The 24,548-nt window shown below is 38.5% G+C and overlaps 1 protein-coding gene across 12 annotated transcripts in view; it reads left to right on the top strand.

Moving 5' to 3' along the window:
• PICALM (phosphatidylinositol binding clathrin assembly protein) overlaps window positions 1–24,548 on the top strand; it is a 140,118-nt gene that overhangs the window by 46,432 nt on the left and 69,138 nt on the right. For all 12 annotated transcript variants that reach the window (XM_066370215.1, XM_066370204.1, XM_066370263.1 and 9 more), the window contains exons 3-4: window positions 3,715–3,790; window positions 8,318–8,420. In XM_066370215.1, the coding sequence (XP_066226312.1) occupies window positions 3,715–3,790; window positions 8,318–8,420 (179 nt within the window). The remainder of the gene's footprint in view (window positions 1–3,714; window positions 3,791–8,317; window positions 8,421–24,548) is intronic.

Genomic DNA, 24,548 nt, shown 5'->3' with positions numbered 1-24,548 from the left:
TCCATGTTCTTTGTATTTATCTTCAGTTATTGCATAATTGATGATATATACCATGATTTTATTAACTGTTACCCGTGCTGGAGACTTAGTTTTCTTATCATTAACTGGTTTTATTTATTTATTTTTAATTTTATTTCTTGATTTTAGAAGAGAGAGAGAGGAGAGAAAGAACATACAAACCCCAAAACATCAGTTTGTTGTTCCACTTACTCATTCTTTGGTTGACTCATTTATGTGCCCTGACCAAGGATCAAACCTGTAACGTTGATGTATCGGGACAGCATTTCAGCAACAGAGCTATCTACTTGTCCAGGGCTTATTTTTCACTGTTATTGCACCACATTGAATGATTTGATTTGTAGCTTTTAACTTTATTTTGTTGTATTATAGGTGAGAGTAGGTGAGATAGTGAGGCAGACTCCTGCATGTACCCTGACTGGGATCCACCTGGCAGCCCCATCTGGGACGATGCTTGAGTACTCAGCTATCCTTATCCGTGCATGGCCGTGCTCAAGCCAGTTGAACCACTGACTGCAGGAGGGAAAGAGGGAGCGAAGAGGGTGAGCAGGGGAGAAGTAAATGGTTGCTTCTCCTTTGTGCCCTGATTGAGAATTGAACCCAGAATGTCCATACGCTGGGCTGATGCTTTGTCCACTGACCCATCGGCCAGGGCCCTGTAGTTTTTAAGTTTTAAAAATTATTTCCAGAAGTGTTACCTGAAACATAATTACTTAGTAGGTATGATCATTTTTAGTACATATATTGCCATATGATACTCAGTTGTTTTCTAATTCATTATAACCAGTATGCAGAGTCAGTAGAAATTCTTGGATATAGAAATTTCAATGTAACCTGAAACATTTTGATCTTAACTAGGATAATTACTTTTATCAGTAACATGTTTATTTAAGGTAATGATCATTTAGTCCAAAGAATATCAGGCTTATGTGTATTTTTTTACTTTTATTTAATTTTTTTTTATTTTTAAAATTTTTTTTTTATTTTTCTGAAGCTGGAAACGGGGCGAGACAGTCAGACAGACTCCTGCATGCGCCCGACCGGGATCAACCCGGCACGCTCACCAGGGGGCGATGCTAGAAGCAAAGCCTTGATAAAGGCAAAGAAACAGAAAGCTGACTTGTTATTGCTTACAGTTGATTGACAGGAGAAGGATAACATTTCAGTATGGTTTTTAGATAAATTCATGTTTAGTTTCCCTCAAGCAGCTAGGAGAAAATTAATGCTATGCTCATTTTTTTGTGCTAGATTATGCAACCCTGAGGTTTTCTCTTTGGCACTTGTTACTAGTCTGTAAGAGATTATACATAGGATTTTACTATGCTGTGGTATTGGGAATCCCATGGAACAGTGGTTCTCAAATAGGGCAGTGAATGAGAGTGATTCCCCCTCCCCACAGGGGGCATTTGTTACAAGTGGCACCTGGTGGGTAGAGGGCAGGGATACTTCTAAACATCTTATAATTAATATATTGTACAACTATGTTTTTCAACCACGGGTCCACAGACTGGTGTGAGTCTGGCAGAATTTCATGCTGGCCCACCAAAGAGTTAATGACACTGATGCATGAAGATCGTAGAGTTTACTGGCACCAGTCTGCGGACCAGCGGTTGAAAACCACTGATTCATAAGCTATGTCCTCACAACAAAAAATTATCAAAGTTTATGAAATTAGAGCCTAATACTGCCATTTTGAACAGGTTGTTTTATTTATTTATTTATTATTATTATTTTTTAATTTTTTTATTTTCTGAAGCTGGAAACGGGGAGAGACAGTCAGACAGACTCCCGCATGCCCCCGACCGGGACCCACCCGGCACGCCCACAAGGGGCGAAGCTCGGCCCCTCCGGGGCGTGGCTCTGCTGCGACCAGAGCCACTCTAGCGCCTGGGGCAGAGGCCAAGGAGCCATCCCCAGCGCCCGGGCCATCTTTGCTCCAATGGAGCCTTGGCTGCGGGAGGGGAAGAGAGAGACAGAGAGGAAGGAGGGGGTAGGGGTGGAGAAGCAAATGGGCGCTTCTCCTATGTGCCCTGGCTGGGAATCGAACCCGGGTCCCCCGCACCCCAGGCCGACACTACCGCTGAGCCAACTGGCCAGGGCCTGTTGTTTTAAAATAAGTGATGGAAGGTGAGTTTTTGATTTACAGGTGGTTTTTCAAAATCATTATTGATTTGTTAGGGTGATTTCAGATCAACAAGATTGAATCAGGAGTGATGGTATACATTCTAATTGATGGTAACCTCTGCATACTTAATTTCACTAAGACGAAGTGAAATTGAGAGGAATTTCTTTAGCTATCTTTTTTGAGGTTGTATGTAAAGGGTAGTTAAGATAGTGTTCTGTGATATGGTAAGCACTTTGGAGAGCATTTTGAGAATATGAACTATTACATGCTGAGCCAACAATTCAATCCTAAGTATATATTTTGAGAAACTCTTGTATGTTTGCCATGGAAACCAAGTACAAAGATGTCAAACACTGTTAATAGTGAAATTGGTATGAACTTTAATATCCATAAAAAATGAATACATAATAGTATAGTAGTTCATTGAAATAGTAGAACCTCATTTAAAATGAATGAACTAGCTCTACATACACTACATGAATAATTTCTTGGGAAAAAATTGTTACAAAGCACATAAGTAAAGTACAGTACGATATTTCTGTACATTTAAAATAGAAAACAGCCTGACCTGTGGTGGCGCAGTGGAGAAAGTGTCGACCTGGAAATGCTGAGGTCGCCGGTTTGAAACCCTGGGCTTGCCTGGTCAAGGCACAAATGGGAGTTGATGCTTCCAGCTCCTCCCCCTTCTCTCTCTCTGTCTCTCTTCTGTCTCCCTCTCTGTCTCTTTCTCTCCCTCTCTCTCTCCTCTCTAAAAATGAATAAATAAAAAAAAAAAATTTAAAAAAAAAAAAAATAGAAAACAAAATTATGTATTGTTTATAGATACTTATATAAGTAGTAAAATTATAAAATCGTGTGGGAATGATACATACCTAAAATTTGATTGCTTCTGAAGAGGGAGAAAGAGGAAATGGGACTTAAAGGTGTGTGTCTTCAAAAGAGTCTATAATGTTCTGATTCTATAAGAAGCTCTAAAGTGAATATTGTAATGTGTTTAATTTGGCAGTGGGTAAGAGGATGTCTATGATACTGTTTTGTTGTATGATTATAAGTATTTTGTTTTTTTAAAAAGTCAGATGCCGGCCCTGGCCGGTTGGCTCAGTGGTAGAGCGTCGGCCTGGCGTGCGGAAGTCCTGGGTTCGATTCCCGGCCAGGGCACACAGGAGAAGCGCCCATCTGCTTCTCCACCCCTCCCCCTCTCCTTCCTCTCTGTCTCTCTCTTCCCCTCCCGCAACCAAGGCTCCATTGGAGCAAAGATGGCCCAGGCGCTGGGGATGGCTCCTTGGCCTCTGCCCCAGGCGCTAGAGTGGCTCTGGTCGCAACAGAGCGACGCCCCCTGGTGGGCGTGCCGGGTGGATCCCGGTCGGGCGCATGCGGGAGTCTGTCTGACTATCCCCATTTCCAGCTTCAGAAAAATACAGAAAAAAAAAAGTCAGATGCCACTGGAGTATGAAAACCGAAGATGAGAAATTTAAGCTAGTTAGATTTAATAGAATGTGTTAACCACCTTTCTGAGTTTGTTACAGTAGTACCTGAATTTGACATGATTATTTGTGTTGTTTTTTTTTCAGCGGTTTATTCAGTATTTGGCTTCAAGAAACACGTTGTTTAACTTAAGCAATTTTTTGGATAAAAGTGGATTGCAAGGTAAGGACAACTTATTGTTACAGAATGTCAAGTGATTCCATGTGATAATTACTGCAAAGTTGAACTCTGACCTTTACAACGTGTGCTGTAGAGGAATGTGATATTTTAATGTGAAGATTAAGGTGGACTTTACTCCTTGCTGCCCAAAACTGAGAAAACAGTATAAGGTAGTGGTTTGAGAGCATGGATTATGTAACTTCTAGGTTTAAATCCCATCTCTACCACTTAACTAACTGCACTAACTTGAGAAAGTTACTTTATCCCTTTGTGTCTGTAAAATCATGAATAATGATAACACCTACCCTATAAGATTGTCACGAGACGAAACCTCATGTAAAGTGCTTAAAACAATGCCTAGCACACAAGAAACACTTTTGGTATCTGCTTTTATTATTTTTGTTATTATTACTCTATGCTTTATTCCTAGAAATGTAGTTGGGAATATTATACATTTAGTAGCAAAGGTAAGCAGTGTTTTATTCAGATTAATTGCTTGTTGATAACCTGTTATTTTATCTTATTTTCCTTTTTTAAAAAAATTTTATTAGAGGAAAAAGAGTAGAAAAAGGAGTAGGGGGAAGGAGCAGGAAGCATCAACTCTTAGTAGTTGATTCTTGTACGTGCCTTGACCAGGCAAGCCCAGGGTGTTTAACCAGCAACCTCAGCATTCCAGGTTGACACTTTATCCACTGCACTACCACTGGTCTGGCTTGTTTTACTTTTAATTTAGTAACTTGAAATTGCTCTCATTAGGTGTTGTAGCCCTCTGCACACATTCTGTCTTAGTGGGATCTGTCGTACGTAGTTCCAGAACTAGGTCATTAGCATTATAGAATGTTAGCTCTGGGAAGAACCTCATAAAGGTTATGCGAAATGACTGGGAATATCCAACAGTAAGGCCCAATCTGGGAAATGTCTTTATAGAAGGTGAGATTTGTGCTGGGCTTTGAAAAATGGAAGAGAACATGAGTTGCTTAAGCACAGGTACACAGATATACACGAATGCAAAAAAACATTGGGTATTTGGGATATATAGAGCAAATGAGTGTGAATAGAATGTATGGATGATGTATTGGAGAATATGTAGTGGCAGGAGCTCTCAAGAAGCTGTTTGGTGCCTAACCAGGTGGTGGCACAGTGAATAGAGGATTGGCCCAGGACGCAGAGGACCCAGGTTCAAAACCCCGAGGTTGCGGCCTTGAGCCCAGGCTCGCAGGTCACTGGCTTAAAGCCCAAGGTCATTGGCTTGAGTCCAAGGTTGCTGGTTTGAGCAAGGGGTCACTGGCTCAGCTGTAGCTTCCTGGTTAAGGCACATATGAGAAAGCAAGCAGTGAATAAGTAAGGTGTTGCAACAAAGAATTGATGCTTCTCATCTCTCTCCTTTTCCTCTCTCTGTCTTTGTCTCCCATTAAAAAAAAAAAAGGATCTATTTGGGCCAAATTAGGCACAGAAGATTCTGATAGAATTGGGGTCTTGTAACGTAATGAGAAACCACCAGAGTTTTTGGAGTTGAGGTAGAGGGAAGAGGAAATGTTGTAATAAAGAAAGCATGATGACCCAGTGTAGGTTATATTAGAGTAGACATCAATACTGTTCTGGTCATCGTTCCAGGTCATCTAGGGCAGTGGTCCCCAATCCCTGGGCCATGGACCAGTACCGGTCCACAGAGAAAGAATAAATAACTTACATTATTTCCATTTTATTTATATTTAAGTCTGAACGATGTTTTATTTTTTTAAAATGACCAGATTCCCTCTGTAACATCCATTTAAGACTCACTCTTGACACTTGTCTCGGTCACGTGATACATTTATCTGTCCCACCCTAAAGGCTGGTCCGCGAAAATATTTTCTGACATTAAACCTGGTCCATGGCCCAAAAAAGGTTGGGGACCACTGATCTAGGGGACATTTAATGAGAACCTGAATTGTGGCTTGTGGAGATAAAATCAATAGAATTTAGTGACTGCTTGTGTTTGGGTTAGGGACTGTTCGGTTCAATACTTGTTTACTTTTGGCAGTTGAAAATGTTAATTAGAATGAATTGAATACCCTATCTTTCAGAGATTTTTTTAAGACTGATAATCAGTCTATACATAGGACCAAGTGTTATTACAAGATTGATTTTACTTTAATGAAATATGTAGTGCTCTAAGCAGTTAAGGAAAAAAATTAAGTATATATATCACAGATAAAACTGGAGTTCTATTTTGGGGGATGTGAAAGAAACTGCTGGCTCATCTTTTTCTTTTTTTTTTCTTTTTTTTAATTTGAGAGAGAAAGATCAATTTGCTGTTCTACTTATTTATGGATTCATTCGTTGTTCTATGTGTCCTGTCTGGGAATTGAACCTGCAACTTTGACGTATCCAGAACATACTCTAACCAACTGAGCTAATGGGCTAGGGCTGGCTCATCTTTTTATTTCTGCTTCTCCCTTTTTTCAGTTTATTTGAACTATGAGTCTGTGGAAAATAATATGCATACTGCTACTCTAGAGCAGAATATATGCATATGTCCATGGATATGGGGTTTTTGTGTCTTACTAGTCACTTTCTTAAGATGGAAGTTAAGCACTTCTAGTGATAAGGTTTTAAAACTTTAATCTTTCATGTAGAGAAAATTTTTAGGCTGTTTATTTAGTTTATGTTCTAAAGAGATTATGAAAATAAGACTGAAGCAATAGTTAAAAGTATATAATTCAGTGGTGTTTTTGAAAAGTAATTTTGATTGCTGATATATTTTGTTGGGTGCAGTCTTGTATATTTTATTAAATATATACTAGGTATTATACTAGGTGTTCATAAATTTCTTTTCTAGTGAGTTTGATACTGTGCACATCTAATAGCTGTGAGCTGTACTTGGAGTAAGAATAATGTGGGACCACAAAGAGTTCAGGGAATGTTTCAGAATTTGATCCTTAAAGTATGTGAGGGCAGAGTTGATTAGAGGGGAACAGTGTGAACTAAAGAGCTGAGAGGATTTATGAATGTTTAACACCTTATCAAGTACACTAGCAGCTATGAGAAATTGTGAGGGCAGCAGTCTATTTATTTATTTATTTATTTGTTTGTTTGTTTATTTATTTATTTTCAGAGAGAGAGAGAGAGAGTCAGAGAGAGGGATAGATAGGGACAGACAGATGGGAACGGAGAGAGATGAGAAGCATCAATCATCAGTTTTTCGTTGTGACACCTTAGTTGTTCATTGATTGCTTTCTCATATGTGCCTTGACTGCGGACCTTCAGCAGACCGAGTAACCCCTTGCTCGAGCCAGCGACCTTGGGTCCAGGCTGGTGAGCTTTTTGCTCAAACCAGGTGAGCCCCTGCTCAAGCTGGTGACCTTGGGGTCTCGAACCTGGGTCTTCCGCATTCCAGTCTGACGCTCTATCCACTGTGCCACCACCTAGTCAGGCGGTAGTGATCCTTTTAAAGATTTTATTTCTCTCTTTTTAGAGAAAGAAGAGGGGGAGGGGGAGGAGCAAGAAGCATCAGCTTGTGGTTGCTTTTCCTTTGTGTCTTGACCAGGCAATCCTGGGGTTTCAAACCCACAACCTTAGCATTCCAGTTCGACACTTATCCACTGCGCCATCACAGGTCAGGCTGAGGGCAGTGATTTTTTTAAAAATATTTTTAAATTTTGTTCACCGATTTTTCTTCAGTTGCATTTAGTTGGCATTATAGAAATAGTTGCCGAATGAACTGGTGATTATGTTAAATCCAATCACTTTACATTTTCTTTTGGTTCTTTTGGTATTGTCTTTTTGAAGTAGCAGAAGTAATCAACAAAGTTAAGTTTGTTAGATGAAGATGAGCCAAAATAAACTGGATCTGCTTTTCAGTGAGGAGCAAAAATTTGTAGACTTCTTTAAGTCAGGCAGTAACTGAAAAACCAGGTTTTTCCCTTTTATTATACTGATTAGATTTTATGTTGAAGTTTTCAGGTCTCAAAATTCTAATGAAATGTAACCTTAGAATGGTTTAGGTATTTATTTAGAAAGTTTTATTGAAAACATATAATTGATGGTATGCCTTAAACTTGCATAATGGCATTTCTTTCTTTGTAGTATGCAGTTATTTTCTGTACTTTTTAATAAGGTTGGCATTCATGGCTATGATTGTTCTAAATAATGTACAACTAATAATTTCTAAGGGATGAAAATTATAAAACTGCTTAATGATTTGAGGCGTGGGTTGTGGTTCTGTAGGATGTTAAATATGAGTTATGAGGTTATTAAGTGTTGTAAGAGAACATGTTTTTCTAATTTCTAATAAAAAAAATAGGAATGATGATCAGAAGCAGAGCAGAATTATTGTTTTAATGAAAGTCTAAGGGGAAGGTTTTTCAAAGCCATCTATGACGTACCTAACTTTAAAATTTCAAGTCAGAGATTTTAATGTGGTAGTATTCATCACAAAATTGAGTTGGAACATGAAGACATTATGGACATTGGATGAAATGAGTTGGTTTTCTAAACAAATTGGGATTTTAATAATTTATGAAAACTTTCTATTTTTTTTTTTTACAGGATATGACATGTCTACATTTATTAGGCGGTATAGTAGATATCTAAATGAAAAAGCAGTTTCTTACAGACAAGTTGCATTTGATTTCACAAAAGTGAAAAGAGGGTGAGTTAAGCTTTATTTCTTTTTCTTGATATCTGATGGATTTGAGTATTTAAAAATTTAAACCATGAAAATTACTAGATTATGTAGTATGGAATTTTAGGTCAATTTAAAAAGCTTGAACTTCGATTTTTCCTTAAAGATCATCAGATACTTTTTGCACAAGTATTTTAAAGTTTTATAACAGCTTTATTAAAATAGAATCCATACAACATAAAATTCACTCTTTTAAAATTTATAACTAAGCAGTTTTTATTATATTTACAAAGTTGTGTAACAAACATCCTATCAAATCCCAAAACATAGCATTTTTTAAAAGTAATTTTTTTATTTTTCAATTATAGTTGACATACAATAGTATATTAGCCTTTTATATATAACTTACAAAGTGATCACCCTGCCCTAAGAAAACTAGTACACATCAGACATCATGAATAGTTGTTATAATATTGATTATGTTCCCTGTATTGTATTTTACATCCCCATGACTATTCTGTAACTACCAATTTGTACTTCTAAATTCCTTTATTTTTTTCCATCTGTCCTCCCAACACCCCTTCCACCTGGCAATTATTAAAATGTTCTCTGTATCTATGAGGCTATTTCTGTTTTGCTTATTCATTTATTTTGTTTTTTAGAATCCACATATAAGTGAAATCATCTGACATTTGTCTTTCTCTGACTTATTTCACTTAGCATAAAACTCTTTAGGAGTGCAAACTATAAGCAAGCAAACATGTATATCATATTTACACACAATTTGACTAACACTAACCAAACTTATTAAAGACCAATAAACCAAAATGCCAATATATCCCCCCCCCCCCTTAAAAAACAAAACTCTTTAGGTACACCCATATTATTGCAGACGGCAAGATTTCATTCTTTTGGGGGGGGGGGGCTAAGTGATATCCCATTGTATATATGCACTACTTCTTTATTCATTCTTCTGTTGATGGAAACATAAATTGCTTCTATATTTTAGTTAGCTACAGTAAATAATGCTGCAATGAAGATGTGGGTTAATGTGTCTTTTCAATTCAGTATTTTGGGTTTCTTCAGAAAAATACCCAGAAATCCTGAGTCTCTTGTTATAGCCTTTGTTTTAAAGTCTGTTTTTTCTGATATAATTATTGCTACCCCAGCTTTTTTGTTTACTTTTTTATGAAATATCTTCTTCCATCCCTTTACTTTTAGTCTCTGTGTCTTTCTATCTGAAGTGAGTCTCCTGTAGACAGCATATTTAAGGGTCTTGTTTTCTTATCCATTTAGTCTCCCTGCCTTTTGATTAAAGCATTTAACCCATTTGCATTTAATGTAATTGTTGATAGATGTGTAATTTTGGCCATTTTATTATTTATGTTTTTGATGTTTTTATTCTTCTTAATAAAAGAAGTCCTTTTAACATTTCTTGTATTACTGGTTTGGTGGTGATGAACTCTTTTAGCTTTTTCTTGCCTGGGAAATACTTTATCAGACCTTTGATTCTAAATGATAGCTCTGCTTGGTAGGGTGATTTTGGTTGTAGGTCCTTGCTTTTCATCACTTTGAATATTTCTTGCCAATCCCTTCTGGCCTGCAAAGTTCTTGTTGCAAAAATCAGCTGACAATCATATGGGAGATTCTTGTAGGTTAGGTAAAATTTCAGTTGTTATTTCCTCAAATAGGTTTTCAATTTCTTGCTCTTTCTCTCCTCATTCTAGTACCCCTATGATGTGACTGTTATACTGATGTTATCCCAGAGGTTTCTTAAACCATTGTTTTTCAACCACTAGTCTGCAGACCAGTCTGCCAGAAATTTCATGCCAGTCAGTGAGAGAGTTAACCACCTGATGTTGTGTGAAGTTTATAGACCCATTGATCCTTAGTTGAATTTGCTGATGCTCAGGGTTATTTTTGCCTTAGTGGTCTCTGAAATAATTCTCCTATTTTCACTGGTCCTTAAATTTAAAAAGGCTGCAAACTGCTGCCTTAAACTATCCTCATTAAATACTTTTTATTTTTGCTGCTCTGATTGGGTGTTTTTTGATACTTTGTCTTTCATATCACTGATTTGATCCTTTGCTTCATTTATGTAATCTGGTATTGATTTCTTCTAGTGTATTTTTCATTTCTTTCTTTTTTTTTTAAATTTAATTAGAGGAGGGGAGGCAGAGAGACAGATGCCCTTATGTCCCCCAACTGAGATCCACCCGGCAAGCCCACTAGGGGATGATGCTGTGCCCATCTGGGGCCCTTTTGGACATCTTTTGGTCTTCCTATTTTGGCTGCCTCTCTGTTTGTTTCTATGAATTAGGTAGATCTGCTATGTCTCCCAGTTTTGGTAGAGTGGTCTTATGTAGTAGCTGTGTTGTAGGGCTCAGTGGCACAGCAGCCATGGTCACCTGGGCCAGCACTTTTGGGTGTACTCTAATGTGGCCTGTTTGTACCCTCCTGTTATAGCTGAGCCTTGATTGCTGTTGGCACCTCAGTGGGTAGCATTGACTCCCAGGCCGATTACTAGATGAACCAGCTGGGACTGCAGCAGAAGAACTGCTGTGTAGGGGCTGACCCCACAGAGTAGAACTTGCTTGAGTGGGGCTCTGGTGCCCACTGACCCTTCCTCTTGAGTGTGTTGCTTTTAAAGGTGGTTGGGTGGTGCTTCAACATGATCTTAAGCTGGCCACCAGGTATCTTGGCTCTTGGTCCTTCCTGGGGGTACAGGCCATGGTCACTGGCTGACTGTGCTTTGCCCAGGGCCACCCAGCATGAGCTATAAGGTAGTCTCCAGCTGGCTGCTCCCTGTGCTGGGCTTGGAGGTGCCCAGAAGAGGCTAAGCTGTGAAATGAATCCAGTTGCCACTAATACTGGACTTTGAGCCACTTAGTAAGATGTTTGGGACATACTGAGTTCAGATGCTGCTTGTTTGGGGTTTATGGACCTTTGAGAGGATTTAGGAAAGTCCACAGCATGAGCCAAGACAGGCCATTTGTGTAGAAAAACCACTGGAAGTGGCTTAGTTGGGCCAGAGTTTTAGAGGATCTCAGGGAATCACCAGGGCAGAGTGAACAGGGTTAGTCAGGTTGATGGAGACTCAGATATGGTACCCACCTGTGCCTGCAGGGGTTGGGCTCAGCAAAGGAACAGTGGCTTCTACCCACATTTCTGTCTGGGAAGACATCTGCCCCTCCAGCCCTTGCCCCAAGGCCATACAATTCACTTCCTCCTCTGTCTGTCTGGCAACCCAGGGCTGGAGCACAGAGCGAGTGAGTCTGAGGAAGTCTGTGTTTGGGTTCTTTAAGAAGTTGTTCCTGATACTTGAGCAGCCCTCCGTATCACTCAGATGCAGTTTCCTCTGGTTTTCAAATGGGACTTTCTCTTCTTAGCACTGGAACCTTGGGCTGGGGAGCCTGAGGTGGGGGGGTAGGGACTGGGTCTCCTTACTCCTGGAGGATTTCCACAGCTAACATACCTTTCTCAATTTCTTATTTTTTAATTTATTTGTTGTTGTTGTTATTTTTCTGAAGTGAGAAGTGAGGAGGCAGAGAGATAGACTCCTGCATGTGCCCAACCAGGTTCCACCCGGCAAGCTACTAGTGGACGATGGTCTGCCCATCTGGGGCGTTGCTCTGTTGCAACCAGAGCCATTCTAGCACCTGAGGCAGAGGCTATGGAGGCATCCTCAGTGCCTGGGCCAACTTTGCTCCAATGGAGCCTTAGCTGCCAGAAGGGAAGAGAGAGATAGAGAGAAAGGAGATGGGGAAGGGTAGAGAAGCAAATGGGTGTTTCTCCTGTGTGTCCTGGCCTAGAATTGAACCCAGGATTCCCACATGCCGGGCTGATGCTCTACCACCTGAGCCAACCAGCCACGGCCTTCCCAATTTTTAACTGCCTCATGTGGGTGTGGTAATAGCCCTTTCCACAACTTCACCTCTCCTAGGAGTCTCGACATGGTTTTTTTGTATATCCTTAGTATAGGACTTCGTATAGATTAGCTAGATTTCAAGCAGTTCTGAAATGTGGTGGTTCTGTAGTTTATTTGTAATTTTGATGTGGTTGTGGGATTATGCCAGTATAGCAGTTACCTTTTCTGCAGTCTTGACCCCCAAATATTTCATTGCTTCTAGAAGAAACCCCAAACCTGTTAGTAATCACTTCCCATTTTCCTCTTCCTCCAAGTCCTGGCAACCACAAATCTACTTTCTGTCTCTGTGAAGTTGCCTATTCTGGACATTTTATATAAGTGGAGTCATACAATATGTGGCTTTTTGTGTCTGGCTTCTTTGAATTAGCATTATGTATTCAAGTTGTAGCATAGATCTGTGGGTTTGTTTGTTTTTTTGTATGGATGAATAATATTCTGTTGTATGGATTATACTACTTTTTTTTATTCATCAGCTAATGGACATCTAGTGGTTTCTACTTGTTGGCTATTAGGAATAGTGCTGCTTATTAAGCATTGGCAAATAAGTTTCTGTGTGGATTCTTTTCAGTTCTATTGGGTATGTACCTAGGAGTGGAATTGCTGCATGATATGGTCACTCTTATGTTGAGCTTTTTGAGGATCTGCCGGACTGCTTTTTTAAAGCAGTTCATTGTTTTTACATTCCCACCAGCAATGTATGTGGCTTTGATTTCTACACATTCTTGTCAATACTTATTTTCTGTTCTTTTTTTTTTTTTTCCAGAGACAGAGAGTCAGAGAGAGGCATAGATAGGGACAGAGAGACAGGAACAGAGAGAGATGAGAATCATCAATCATCAGTTTTTCGTTGCGACACCTTAGTTGTTCATTGATTGCTTTCTCATATGTGCCTTGATCGCGGGCCTTCAGCAGACCAAGTAACCCCTTGCTCGAGCCAGTGACCTTGGGTCCAAGCTGATGAGCATTTTGCTCAAACCAGATGAGCCTGCGCTCAAGCTGGTGAACTCGGGATCTTGAACCTGGGTCCTCCACATCCAAGTCCGACGCTCTATCCACTGTTCTACCGCCTGGTCAGGCGATTTTCTGTTCTTTTATTATTATTATTATTATTGCTATCCTAGTGGGTGTAAAGTGATCTATCATGATATTTTGGTTTGCATTTCCTTGGTGCTTAATAATAAATGTCTTTTTATGTTCTTATTGGCCATTTATATATCTTTGTGAAAATGTTCAAATCCTTTTACTTGTATTTTAATTGGGTTATTGGTCTTTTTATTGTTGAATTGCAAGAATTTTTTTTTTAAGATTTTGTTTATTGATTTTAGAGAGAGGAGAGAGAGAGAGAAAGGAGGTAGGGGGCAAGTCAGGTGCATCAACTTGTAGTAGTTGTTTCCTGTATGTGCCTTGATGGGGCCACCTGGGATTTTAAACTGGCGACCTCAGTATTCCATGTCGACACTTTATTTTGTGCCACTGCAGGTTAGGCACAAGAATTTTTTAAATATAGTTTGGATACCAGTCCCTTATCATATATTGATTTGCAAATGTTTTCTATCCCCCCATGGCTTTTCTTTTTACTTACTTGATGGTATTTCTTGAAAACCAAATTTTTAATTTTGATGGCATCAGTGTATCAATTTTTTTCTTTGGTTGCTTGTACTTTTGGCATCACTTCTAAAAAAACAGTTCTTAATCCAAGGTTTCAAAGATTTTCTCCTACATTTTTTTTTAATAGTTTTGTAGTTTTAGCTCTTGTATTTTAGGTTTTTGATCTATTTTGAATTAATTTTTATATATGGTGTTGGGTATAGGTTCAGATTTATTCTTTTGTATTTGGATAATCCAGTTGTCCTTAGCACCATATGTTGAAAAGACTGTTCTTTCCTGATTGAATGATCTTAGAACCTTTGTTGAAAATGAATTGATTATAAATATAAAGGGTTTTTTTGGACTCTTAAGTTCTGTTTTGTGGATCTGTGTCTATCCTGTCAGTCCATACTATCTTGCTTACTTATGCTTTGTCGTAAGTTTTGAAATTCAGAAGTAAGAGTTTTCCAGCACTATCTTATTTTTCAGTATTGTTTTAGCTATTCTGGGTCCCTTGGATTTTCATATGAATTTTGGGATCAGCTTATGAATTTCTGCAGAAAAGACAGCTGGGATTTTGATAGGGATTGCATTGACTCTATAGAGCAGTTTGGGGGGGTGTATTGCAATCTTTACACATTTTTTCTAATACATCAACATAATGTCTTTCTGTTTTTCTTCTTTACTTTATTTCAGTGCTACTTTGTATTTAAGGTTCTTTTTAATCTTAGAGGCAGAAGACATTTATTTTTTTCTATACCTAAATAATACATAGTTTTTCTTGGCACGTAAACTAACCACCCAAATGTATAATCAGTGCTTCTGTATCTGATAGTACCTGGTATGTGGATTTTTCTTACGCTATTTAATGACACTCCATGAAAAAGCCACTCAAGACATTCTTAAGGGGCATTGTGGTTGTGAAGGCCTGCCCTAAGGTGAATCTGGCTTTTGCAGCAAAAATATTCTGGTGAATGCCTTTTTAAGTTTCTCTGCTATTCAAAGAGCTTAAAGATCTAACCAATTAATATGTCTTTTTAAATTGTTCTCGTGAAAGGTTAAGTTACTAGACTGAAATTTGAAATTTAACATAAATATAGACATAGCCTCTTAGTTATTCAAGAAATTTTAAAATTGAACTTAAATGTTCTATGTTCACTGCTCCAAATTTAGTCAAGAGGTAATAAGCTTGGAACCTAACCAGAATTAAAATTCACAGATTGTATTTTATATGTTTAGGTACCTTGTAAAAGATTATAGTAGTGGAGTCCTGGCCGACTGGCTCAGTGGTAGAGCATCGGCCAGGCGTGAAGTTCCTGGTTCAGTTCGCAGTCAGGGCACACAGGAGAAGAGACCATCTGCTTCTCCACCCTTCCCTTTTCTCCCCTTTTCTCTTTCTCTTTCCCTCTCCTTCTCTTTCTCCCTCCAGCCATGGCTCGAATGGTTTGAGTAAGTTGGCCCCCATGCTGAGATAGCTCCATGGCCTCACCTCGGGCACTATAAATAGGTCAGTTGCCGAGCAACAGAGCAGCAGCCCCAAATGGGCAGAGCCTCGCCCTTTAGGGGGCTTGCCAGGTGAATCCAAGTATGGGCGCCTGAGGGAGTCTGTATCTCTACCTCCCCACCTCTCGCCTAATTAAAAAAAAAAAAAAGTGGTGGAGTTTATTTTAGAAGTCTGATTCTTAATTCCAATATCCTATCTAATAAACCATTTTCCATTTGGGCTTATATTAATAGTTCACTCTTAAGTATGTTTAGTAAAAATTTATCTTTAGGATATGTGTACATTTCAGATTAATAGATTCTAAAAATAGTAACTTTTTTTCTAAACTAAAGGGTCAGTCTTGATTGAGAAGAGTTGCATTTCTATATTTAATAAAGCAAACTTTTATTATTTGGATGAGAAGAGCCTTTGATTATGCACAATATAATCATTATTGAGTTTTTTTAAAGTGAGAGGTGGGGAGATAGACTCCTGTGTGCACCCCAGTGTGTATCCACCCGGCAACCCCCATTCTGTGCTGAAGCTCTAATCAGTTGAGCTATCCTCAGCACCTGAGGCTGCCGCTCTGACTAGCCGAGCTATCCTCAGTGCCCAGGGCTGACCTCGAACCAGTTGAGCCAGTGGCTGCGAGAGGGGAAGAGAGAGAGAGAAGGGGGAGAGGGAAGGGAGGAGAAGCAGATGGTCGCTTCTCATATGTGACCTGACTGGAGATTGGACCTGGGAAAGTCACACGCCGGGCTGATGCTCTATCTACTGGGCCAACCGGTCAGGGCTAATTAGTATTGATTTAAAAGAAAATAATCTTATTTAATGCTAAGGAAAAGGAAAGTAAGTCAACAGGATTAAATTGAGTAGAAGGAACCAAGAAGCACAAAATTGACATAGGAACACAGATAGATAGATAGATACACACACACACACCCCCCCCCCCATGCATGTAACAAATTGTATAATTAAGAAAGAAAAAAATATAGGACATTGGGTGTAAGTTTGAGAGCATTATAGTCATTAAAATTTATTATATCTTAGCAAAAAATCTTACTAGACTTTTACTTTTAGAGAGGAATTGTGCAGCAGCAAATAATAAGGTATTAATTATTAGGGTAATCTTTTAATTGAATTTATTGGGGTGAGATCGGTTAATAAAATTATATAAGTTTCAGGTATGCAATTCTATAATATATCATTTGTATGTTGTATTGTGTGTTCACCACCACCCAAAGGTAAATCTCCTTCAGTCACCATTTATCTCCCCTTTAACTCTTTCTACCTCCCTTCAACCTGTGGCAGGGCAATACATTTTTTTTTTTTTTGTAATTTAGGCAGTGTAGCACCCAAACCTGTAGGAAATGTTAACATTTTGATGTATCTAATATATTTTCTGTGTTTAAATACAAATGTGTATGGAGGCAATAGATTACATAAATTTTAATTTTTTATTTAATATTATAGTATATGAAATTACAATATTTTGACATTGTTTGAGGACTGCTTTACTCCTCTACTATATAATTTAGACATTTTCAATGTTTACATATATCCATTTCATTCTTTTGAATGGCCGTAGAATTATGTTCTAGATGTACATTTGATTTATTCTTATTTTTATCTTACAAAAGCAATACATTGACTATCCTTTTGCATATAGTTGCAATCTATCTTGAGAGAGAGACAGTGAAGGAGAGGGATGAGAAACGTCAGCCTGTAGTTGCAACACTTTAGCTGTTCACTGATTGCTTCTCATACATACGTTCCTGTGGTGGTGGGGGGGCAGGCTTCATCCAGCCAAGCCAGTGACCCTTGCTCAAGTCAGTGAACTTAGGCTCATGCCAGTGACCATGGGATCATTTCAATGATCCCACGCTCAAACTGACAAGCCTGCGCTCAAACCAGCGACCTTGGGGTTTCAAACCTGGGTCCTCAGCATCCCAGGTTGACATTCTGTCCAGTGTGCCAACACCAATCAGGCCATATGGTTGCATGCTTCTTCTTCCTTTTTTTTTTAAAGCTAGAGGAGGGAAGATAGACTCCCTCGTGCGCCCCAACCGGGATCTACCTGGCAACCCCTGTCTGGGGCTGATGCTCAGTGCCTGTGGCTGACGCTTGGAACACCAAGGTGTCCTCAGTGCCTGGGGCTGACGCTTGAATAAATTAAGCCACTGGCTGTGAGAGGAGAAGAGAGAAAGGGGAGAGGGGAAGGGAAGAGAAGCAGATGGTCACTTCTCATATGTGTCCTGACCCATGATTGAACCTGGGATATCCATATGCAGGGCCCTCGCTCTATTCACTGAACCAACGCCTATGGTTACAATCTTAAGGGAAGTATTTTGTAGAGTAAGTTCTTAGGATTGGGATGCCAAAGGATATATATTATATATACATTTAGCATTTAAAGGGAAAACACCAAATTGTTTTTATAGAAGTTGTGCTAGATTATTGGCAAATACAGTTATAAATGTCTTTCACTCTATTCTCCCATCCTCATGAAAATGTAACTAATTAGGTGTTTATTTTATACCAACTAACTGAACAATTCAGTAAGTGATGATAATTTAGTCTCTTTAAAAATGCCACTCGTGATTCATTTCTAGTTTTATGCCGTTGTGATCAGAGAAAGTGCTTGATATGATTTCAGTCTTCTTAAATTTGTTGAGAGCCCTTTTGTGCCCTAACATGTGGTCTATCCTAGAGAATGTACCATGAACACTTGAAAAGAATGTATATTCTGCTGCTTTAGGGTGAAAGGTTCTGAAGATATCTATTAAATCGAGTTGATCTAGTGTTTCCAATAAGTCTGCTGTTTCTTTGTTAATTTTCTTTCTTGAGGATCTATCTAGTGATGTTAGTGGGGTATTGAAATCCCCTACTATTATAGTATTGCTGTTGATCTCGCCCTTTAAATCCATCAAAGTCTGTTTTATATATTTGGGTGCTCCTATATTAGGTGCATAGATATTTATAATAGTTATATCTTCCTGTTGGATTACTCCCTTTATCATTATGTAGTGGCCTTCTTTATCTCTTACTATATCCTTTGTTTTAAAGCTCAAAAATTCTCAAACACATGGAAACTAAATAGCAGGGTGTTAAATAATGAATGGATTAAGAATGAGATCAAAGAAGAAATAAAGAAATTCCTAGAAACAAATGACAATGAGCATACAACAACTCAAAATTTATGGGACACAGCGAAAGCAGTGCTGAGAGGGAAGTTCATAGCACTACAGGCACACTTTGAGAAGCTAGAAAAAGCTCAAATAAACAACTTAACCCTGCATCTAAAAGAATTAGAAAAAGAACAGCAAGTAAAGCCCAAATGTAGTAGAAGGGAGGAAATAATAAAGATCAGAGCAGAAATAAATGACATAGAGGCTAAAGAAACAATACAGAGGATCAATGAAACTAGGAGCTGGTTCTTTGAAAAGGTAAACAAGATTGATGAACCTTTAAGTAGACTCACCAAGAAAAAGAGAGAGAGGACTCAAATAAATAAAATTAGAAATGAGAGAGGAGAAATAACAACTGACACAACAGAAATACAAAATATTGTAAGAAAATACTATGAAGAACTGTATGCCAAAAAACTAGACAACCTAGATGAAATGGACAAATTCCTTGAAACATACAATCTTCCAAAAATCAATCTGGAAGAATCAGAAAACTTAAACAGACCGATTACACCAAAGGAGATCGAAACAGTTATCAAAAAACTCCCAACAAAGAAAAGTCCGGGGCCCGATGGCTTCACAACGGAATTCTACCAAATATTCAAAGAAGAACTAACTCCTATCCTTCTCAAACTATTTCAAAAAATTCAAGAGGAAGGAAGACTTCCAAACTCCTTTTATGAGGCGAGCATAATTCTGATTCCAAAACCAGGCAAAGACAACACAAAGAAAGAAAATTATAGGCCAATATCCCTGATGAACTTAGATGCTAAAATCCTCAACAAAATATTAGCAAACCGGATCCAACAATATATAGAAAAAATCATACACCATGATCAAGTGGGATTTATTCTGGGGAGGCAAGGCTGGTACAATATTTGTAAATCAATCAATGTGATTCATCACATAAACAAAAAGAAGGAGAAAAACCATATGATAATTTCAATAGATGCAGAAAAAGCATTTGATAAAATCCAGCACCCATTTATGATCAAAACTCTCAGCAAAGTGGTAATACAGGGAACATACCTCAACATGATAAAAGCCATCTATGAGAAACCCACAGCCAACATCATACTCAATGGGAAAAAATTAAAAGCAATACCCTTAAGATCAGGAACAAGGCAGGGGTGCCCCCTTTCACCACTCTTATTTAACATAGTCCTGGAAGTCCTAGCCACAGCAATCAGACAAGAAGAAGAAATAAAAGGCATTCAAGTTGGAAAAGAAGAAGTAAAACTATCATTATTTGCAGATGATATGATATTGTATATAGAAAACCCTAAAGTCTCAGTCAAAAAACTACTGGACCTGATAAATAAATTCAGCAAAGTGGCAGGATATAAAATCAATACTCAGAAATCAGAAGCATTTTTATACACCAACAATGAACAGTCAGAAAGAGAAATTAAGGAAACAATCCCCTTCACAATTACAACCAAAAAAATAAAGTACCTAGGAGTAAACTTAACCAAGGAGACTAAAGACTTGTACTCGGAAAATTACAAAACATTGATAAAAGAAATCAAGGAAGATACAAACAAGTGGAAGCATATACCGTGTTCATGGTTAGGAAGAATAAACATCATTAAAATGTCTATATTACCCAAAGCAATTTATAAATTCAATGCAATACCAATTAAAATACCAATAACATACTTCAAAGATATAGAACACATATTCCAAAAATTTATATGGAACCAAAAAAGGACACGAATAGCCTCAGCAATCTTAAAAAAGAAGAATAAAGTGGGAGGTATCACACTTCCTGATATCAAGTTATACTACAAGGCCATTGTACTCAAAACAGCCTGGTACTGGCATAAGAACAGGCATATAGATCAATGGAACAGAACAGAGAACCCAGAAATAAACCCACAGTTCTATGGACAACTGATATTTGACAAAGGAGGTAAGGAAATACAATGGAGTAAAGACAGCCTCTTTAACAAATGGTGTTGGGAAAATTGGACAGCTACCTGCAAAAAAATGAAACTAGATCACCAGCTTACACCACTCACAAAAATAAACTCAAAATGGATAAAAGACTTGAATGTAGGCCGTGAAACCGTAAGCATCTTAGAAGAAAACATAGGCAGTAAGCTCTCCGACATCTCTCGGAGCAATATATTTGCTGATTTATCTCCACGGGGAAGTGAAATAAAAGACAGGACAAACAAATGGGACTATATCAAACTAAAAAGCTTTTGCACAGCTAAAGACAACAAGAACAGAATAAAAAGACAAACTACACAATGGGAGAACATATTTGACAATACGTCTGATAAGGGGTTAATAACCAAAATTTATAAAGAACTTGTAAAACTCAACACCAGGAAGACAAACAACCCAATCCAAAAATGGGCAAAAGAGATGAATAGACACTTCTCCAAAGAGGACATACAGATGGCCAATAGGCATATGAAAAAATGCTCAACATCACTAATCATTAGAGAAATGCAAATTAAAACCACAATGAGATATCACCTTACACCAGTCAGAATGGCGATCAACAAAACAACACAGAATAAGTGCTGGCGAGGATGTGGAGAAAAGGGAACCCTCCTGCACTGCTGGTGGAAATGCAGACTGGTGCAGCCAATGTGGAAAACAGTATGGAGATTCCTCAAAAAACTGAAAATCGAACTGCCTTTTGACCCAGCTATCCCACTTTTAGGAATATACCCAAAGGACACCATAGAACGGCTCGAAAAGGAGGAATGCACCCGCATGTTTGTGGCAGCATTGTTCACAATAGCGAAGATCTGGAAACAGCCCAAGTGTCCGTCAGAGGACGAGTGGATTAAAAAACTTTGGTACATATATACTATGGAATACTACTCAGCCATAAGAAATGATGACATCGGATCATTTACAATAACATGGATGGACCTTGATAACATTATACGGAGTGAAATAAGTAAATCAGAAAAAAAACTGAGATGAATCCATACATAGAAGGGACATAAAAATGAGACTCAGAGACATGAACAAGAATGTGATGGCAACAGGGGCGGGGGGTTGGGGGAGGGGGGGATGGGGTGAAGAAGGAGAGAGGGGTTAGGGGAGGGGAGGGGCACAAAGAAAACCAGATAGAAGGTGACAGAAGACAATTTAACTTTGCGGGAGGGGTATACAGCACAATCAAATGTCAAAATAATCTAGAGATATTTTCTCTCAACATATGTACCCTGATTTATCAATGTCACTGCATTAAATTTAATAAAAAAAAAAGAAAAAAATGCCACTCGTGCTTTGTTAATTGCTTCAGTGTTCTTTGTCCATTTCTCTTTTGGGTTTATTTTTTTTTCTGTTGTGTTGAATAGCAATAAAAGCTCACAGCCTGTTTAGTCAGAGGAATCAGGGTTTGAATTTTAGCTTCACTCCATTTAGATAAGGGACATTAGTAAAATATTCAAGCAGCTTACTGACTTCTTAAAAATAAATTTTATTCTGAAGTAATTTCACTTCCAGAAATTTTGCAAGTATAGATAACTTCTATACACTTGACTCAGAGCCACTAGGTTTTAAGATTTTGTCACATTTGCTTAATCTGTGTGTATAGATACTTTTTTTTTTCTGAACCATTTGAGAGGGAATAACCTACCTCATGCCTGTATTTTTTTTTTTTTAAGATTTTATTGGACCCTGACCGGTTGACTCAGTGGTAGAACATCGGCCCAGTGTGTGGATGTCATGGGTTTGATTCCCAGTCAGGGCACACAGAGTCAATCATCTGCTTCTTTCCTTCACCCCCTCCCCATCTCTCTCTCCTTCTCCTGCAGCCATGGCTCATTTGGAGCAAGTTAGCCCCAGGCACTGAGGATGGCTCCATGACCTTGCCTTAGGTGTTAAAATAGCTGATTGCCAAGCAATGGAGTAATGGCTCCAGATGCCCCAGGTGGGCAGAGCATCACCCTTTAGGGGGCTTGCTGGGTGGATCCTGGTTGGGGCACATGTGGGAGTCTGTCTCTCTGTCTCCCTGCTTCTCACTTAAGGAAAAAAAAAGATTTTTAAATTGACTTTTAGAGAGAGTGGAGTTGGCAAGCCCAGGTCAACTGGTGACCTCAGCATTCCCAGTTGACGGTTTATGCACTGTGCCATACAGGTTAGGCTACTTAATGCCTTATAGTTTGTATCTCTAATATTTTCATGCATATTTAAGAATTAGACTTTTTTATTACATATCTATCAGCTTGCTAACCTTTTTCATTATGGCACACAAACTGACACTGTTTGTACAGGACAGTGGATTAAATGGAGAAGACTCCTTGTGGCCAAAATATTAGGGTCCACTGTCTTCACACTTCTGTAACCCATTTGTAGTATAGTTGTATGCTGTGGCACAGTTGTGAAGCCTTGGATAGCATTTATCTATTAGGATTATTGTGAGAATCAAATGAAATATTGTATATAATGCTTGGCATTACATGGCAAACATTTCAGCAAATAAGCTTTTTTAAAAAAATTGAATTGTATTAGGGTGATACTGGTTAACGTATTATATAGGTTTCAGGTACCCAATTCTTCAGCACATCACTGTATAAATTTTCTTTTTGTATTAGGAAATAAATTATGAATTACAAATATTTTTTCTTTTTTAACATTAATAAGTTTAAAATCTTTTGTGGTCAAAATTGTTATTTTTATATATATTTTTAAAGATTTTTTTTATTTTTAGAGGGAGAGAAGGAGGAGGGGAGGAGCCAGAAGCATCAACTTGTAGTAGTAGTTGCTTCTCGTATGTGCCTTGACTGGGTAATGCCAGGGATTTGAACCAGCGATCTCAGCATTTCAGGCTGATGCTTTATCCGGGTCAGGCATTGTTATTTTTATTTTTAAGGCTTTCTGTTTTTTAAGCATACTCAAAGTGGGCTTTTCCAAACCAGAATTATCAATTACCTATTCATTTTTTCATTGGAGTTATTTATGGATTCAGTAATTTACACTTAAATTTTTGATTCATTTGGACTGTATCTTGGTTTAAATTAAGTGAGGTGGAGACCAATTGAAATTTTTTTTGTTTTTTTTTCTGGAGACAGAGGGGGACAAATTGGGACAGACAGGAAGGAAGGGAGAGAGATAAGAAGCATCAATTCTTTGTTGAGGCTCCTTAGTTGTTCATTGCTTGCTTTCTCATATGTGCCTTGACTTGGTGGCTACAGCAGAGTGAATGACCCCTTGCTCAAGCCAGCGACCTTGGGCTCAAGCCAGTGACCATGGGGTCATGTCTATGATCCCACACTCAAGCTGGTGAACCCCTGCTCTAGCCGAATGAACCAGTGCTCAAGCCAATGACCTCAGGGTTTCAAACCTGGGTCCTCTTGTGTCCCAGTTTGATGCACTATCCACTGTGCCACCACCTGGTCAGGCCCAACTGTAATTTTTAATGGAAATTTAGGATATTTAAAAATCAAAATTAATTATTACCCAGTAGTGGTTAAATAACTTTATACTTGTATATTCAGTTGACCCTTGAAAACATAAATTTGAACTGTGCAGGTCCACTTTTAGGCAGGTTTTTTGTTGTTGTTTTTGTTTTATTGATTTCAGAGGGACAGAGAGAGGAGGTGAGAGCGACGGAAGCATTCATTTGTTGTTGTACTTATTTGTGCATTCGCTGGTTGTTTCCTATATGTGTCTGATTGAGCCTGCAAACTTAGTATTTCAACACACTTACTGACTGTGCTGACCAACCAGGACCTTATGCAGGTCTTTTGATATAAATATATACTTGTTCTTTCATATCTCCAGTTTCAAATCCATGGATGCAGTTAACCCACTGTATGCATTGTTCTGTGCCATTTTATATAAAGAATGTGAACATCTGTGTACTTTGGTGTTCATGGGAGCTCTTAGAACCAGTTCCCTGCTGATTCCAAGGGACAAGTTATGTTCTTGGGAAGTCAGAAGTTACATGCAAATTTTCAACTGTGTGGGGACTGGTGTTCCTAACCTCTCTGTGTTAA

This window comes from Saccopteryx leptura, chromosome 1, assembly GCF_036850995.1.
Source record: "Saccopteryx leptura isolate mSacLep1 chromosome 1, mSacLep1_pri_phased_curated, whole genome shotgun sequence".
NCBI classification, from domain to species: Eukaryota; Metazoa; Chordata; class Mammalia; order Chiroptera; family Emballonuridae; genus Saccopteryx; species Saccopteryx leptura.
This window is presented reverse-complemented; position numbering and strand designations above follow the sequence as displayed.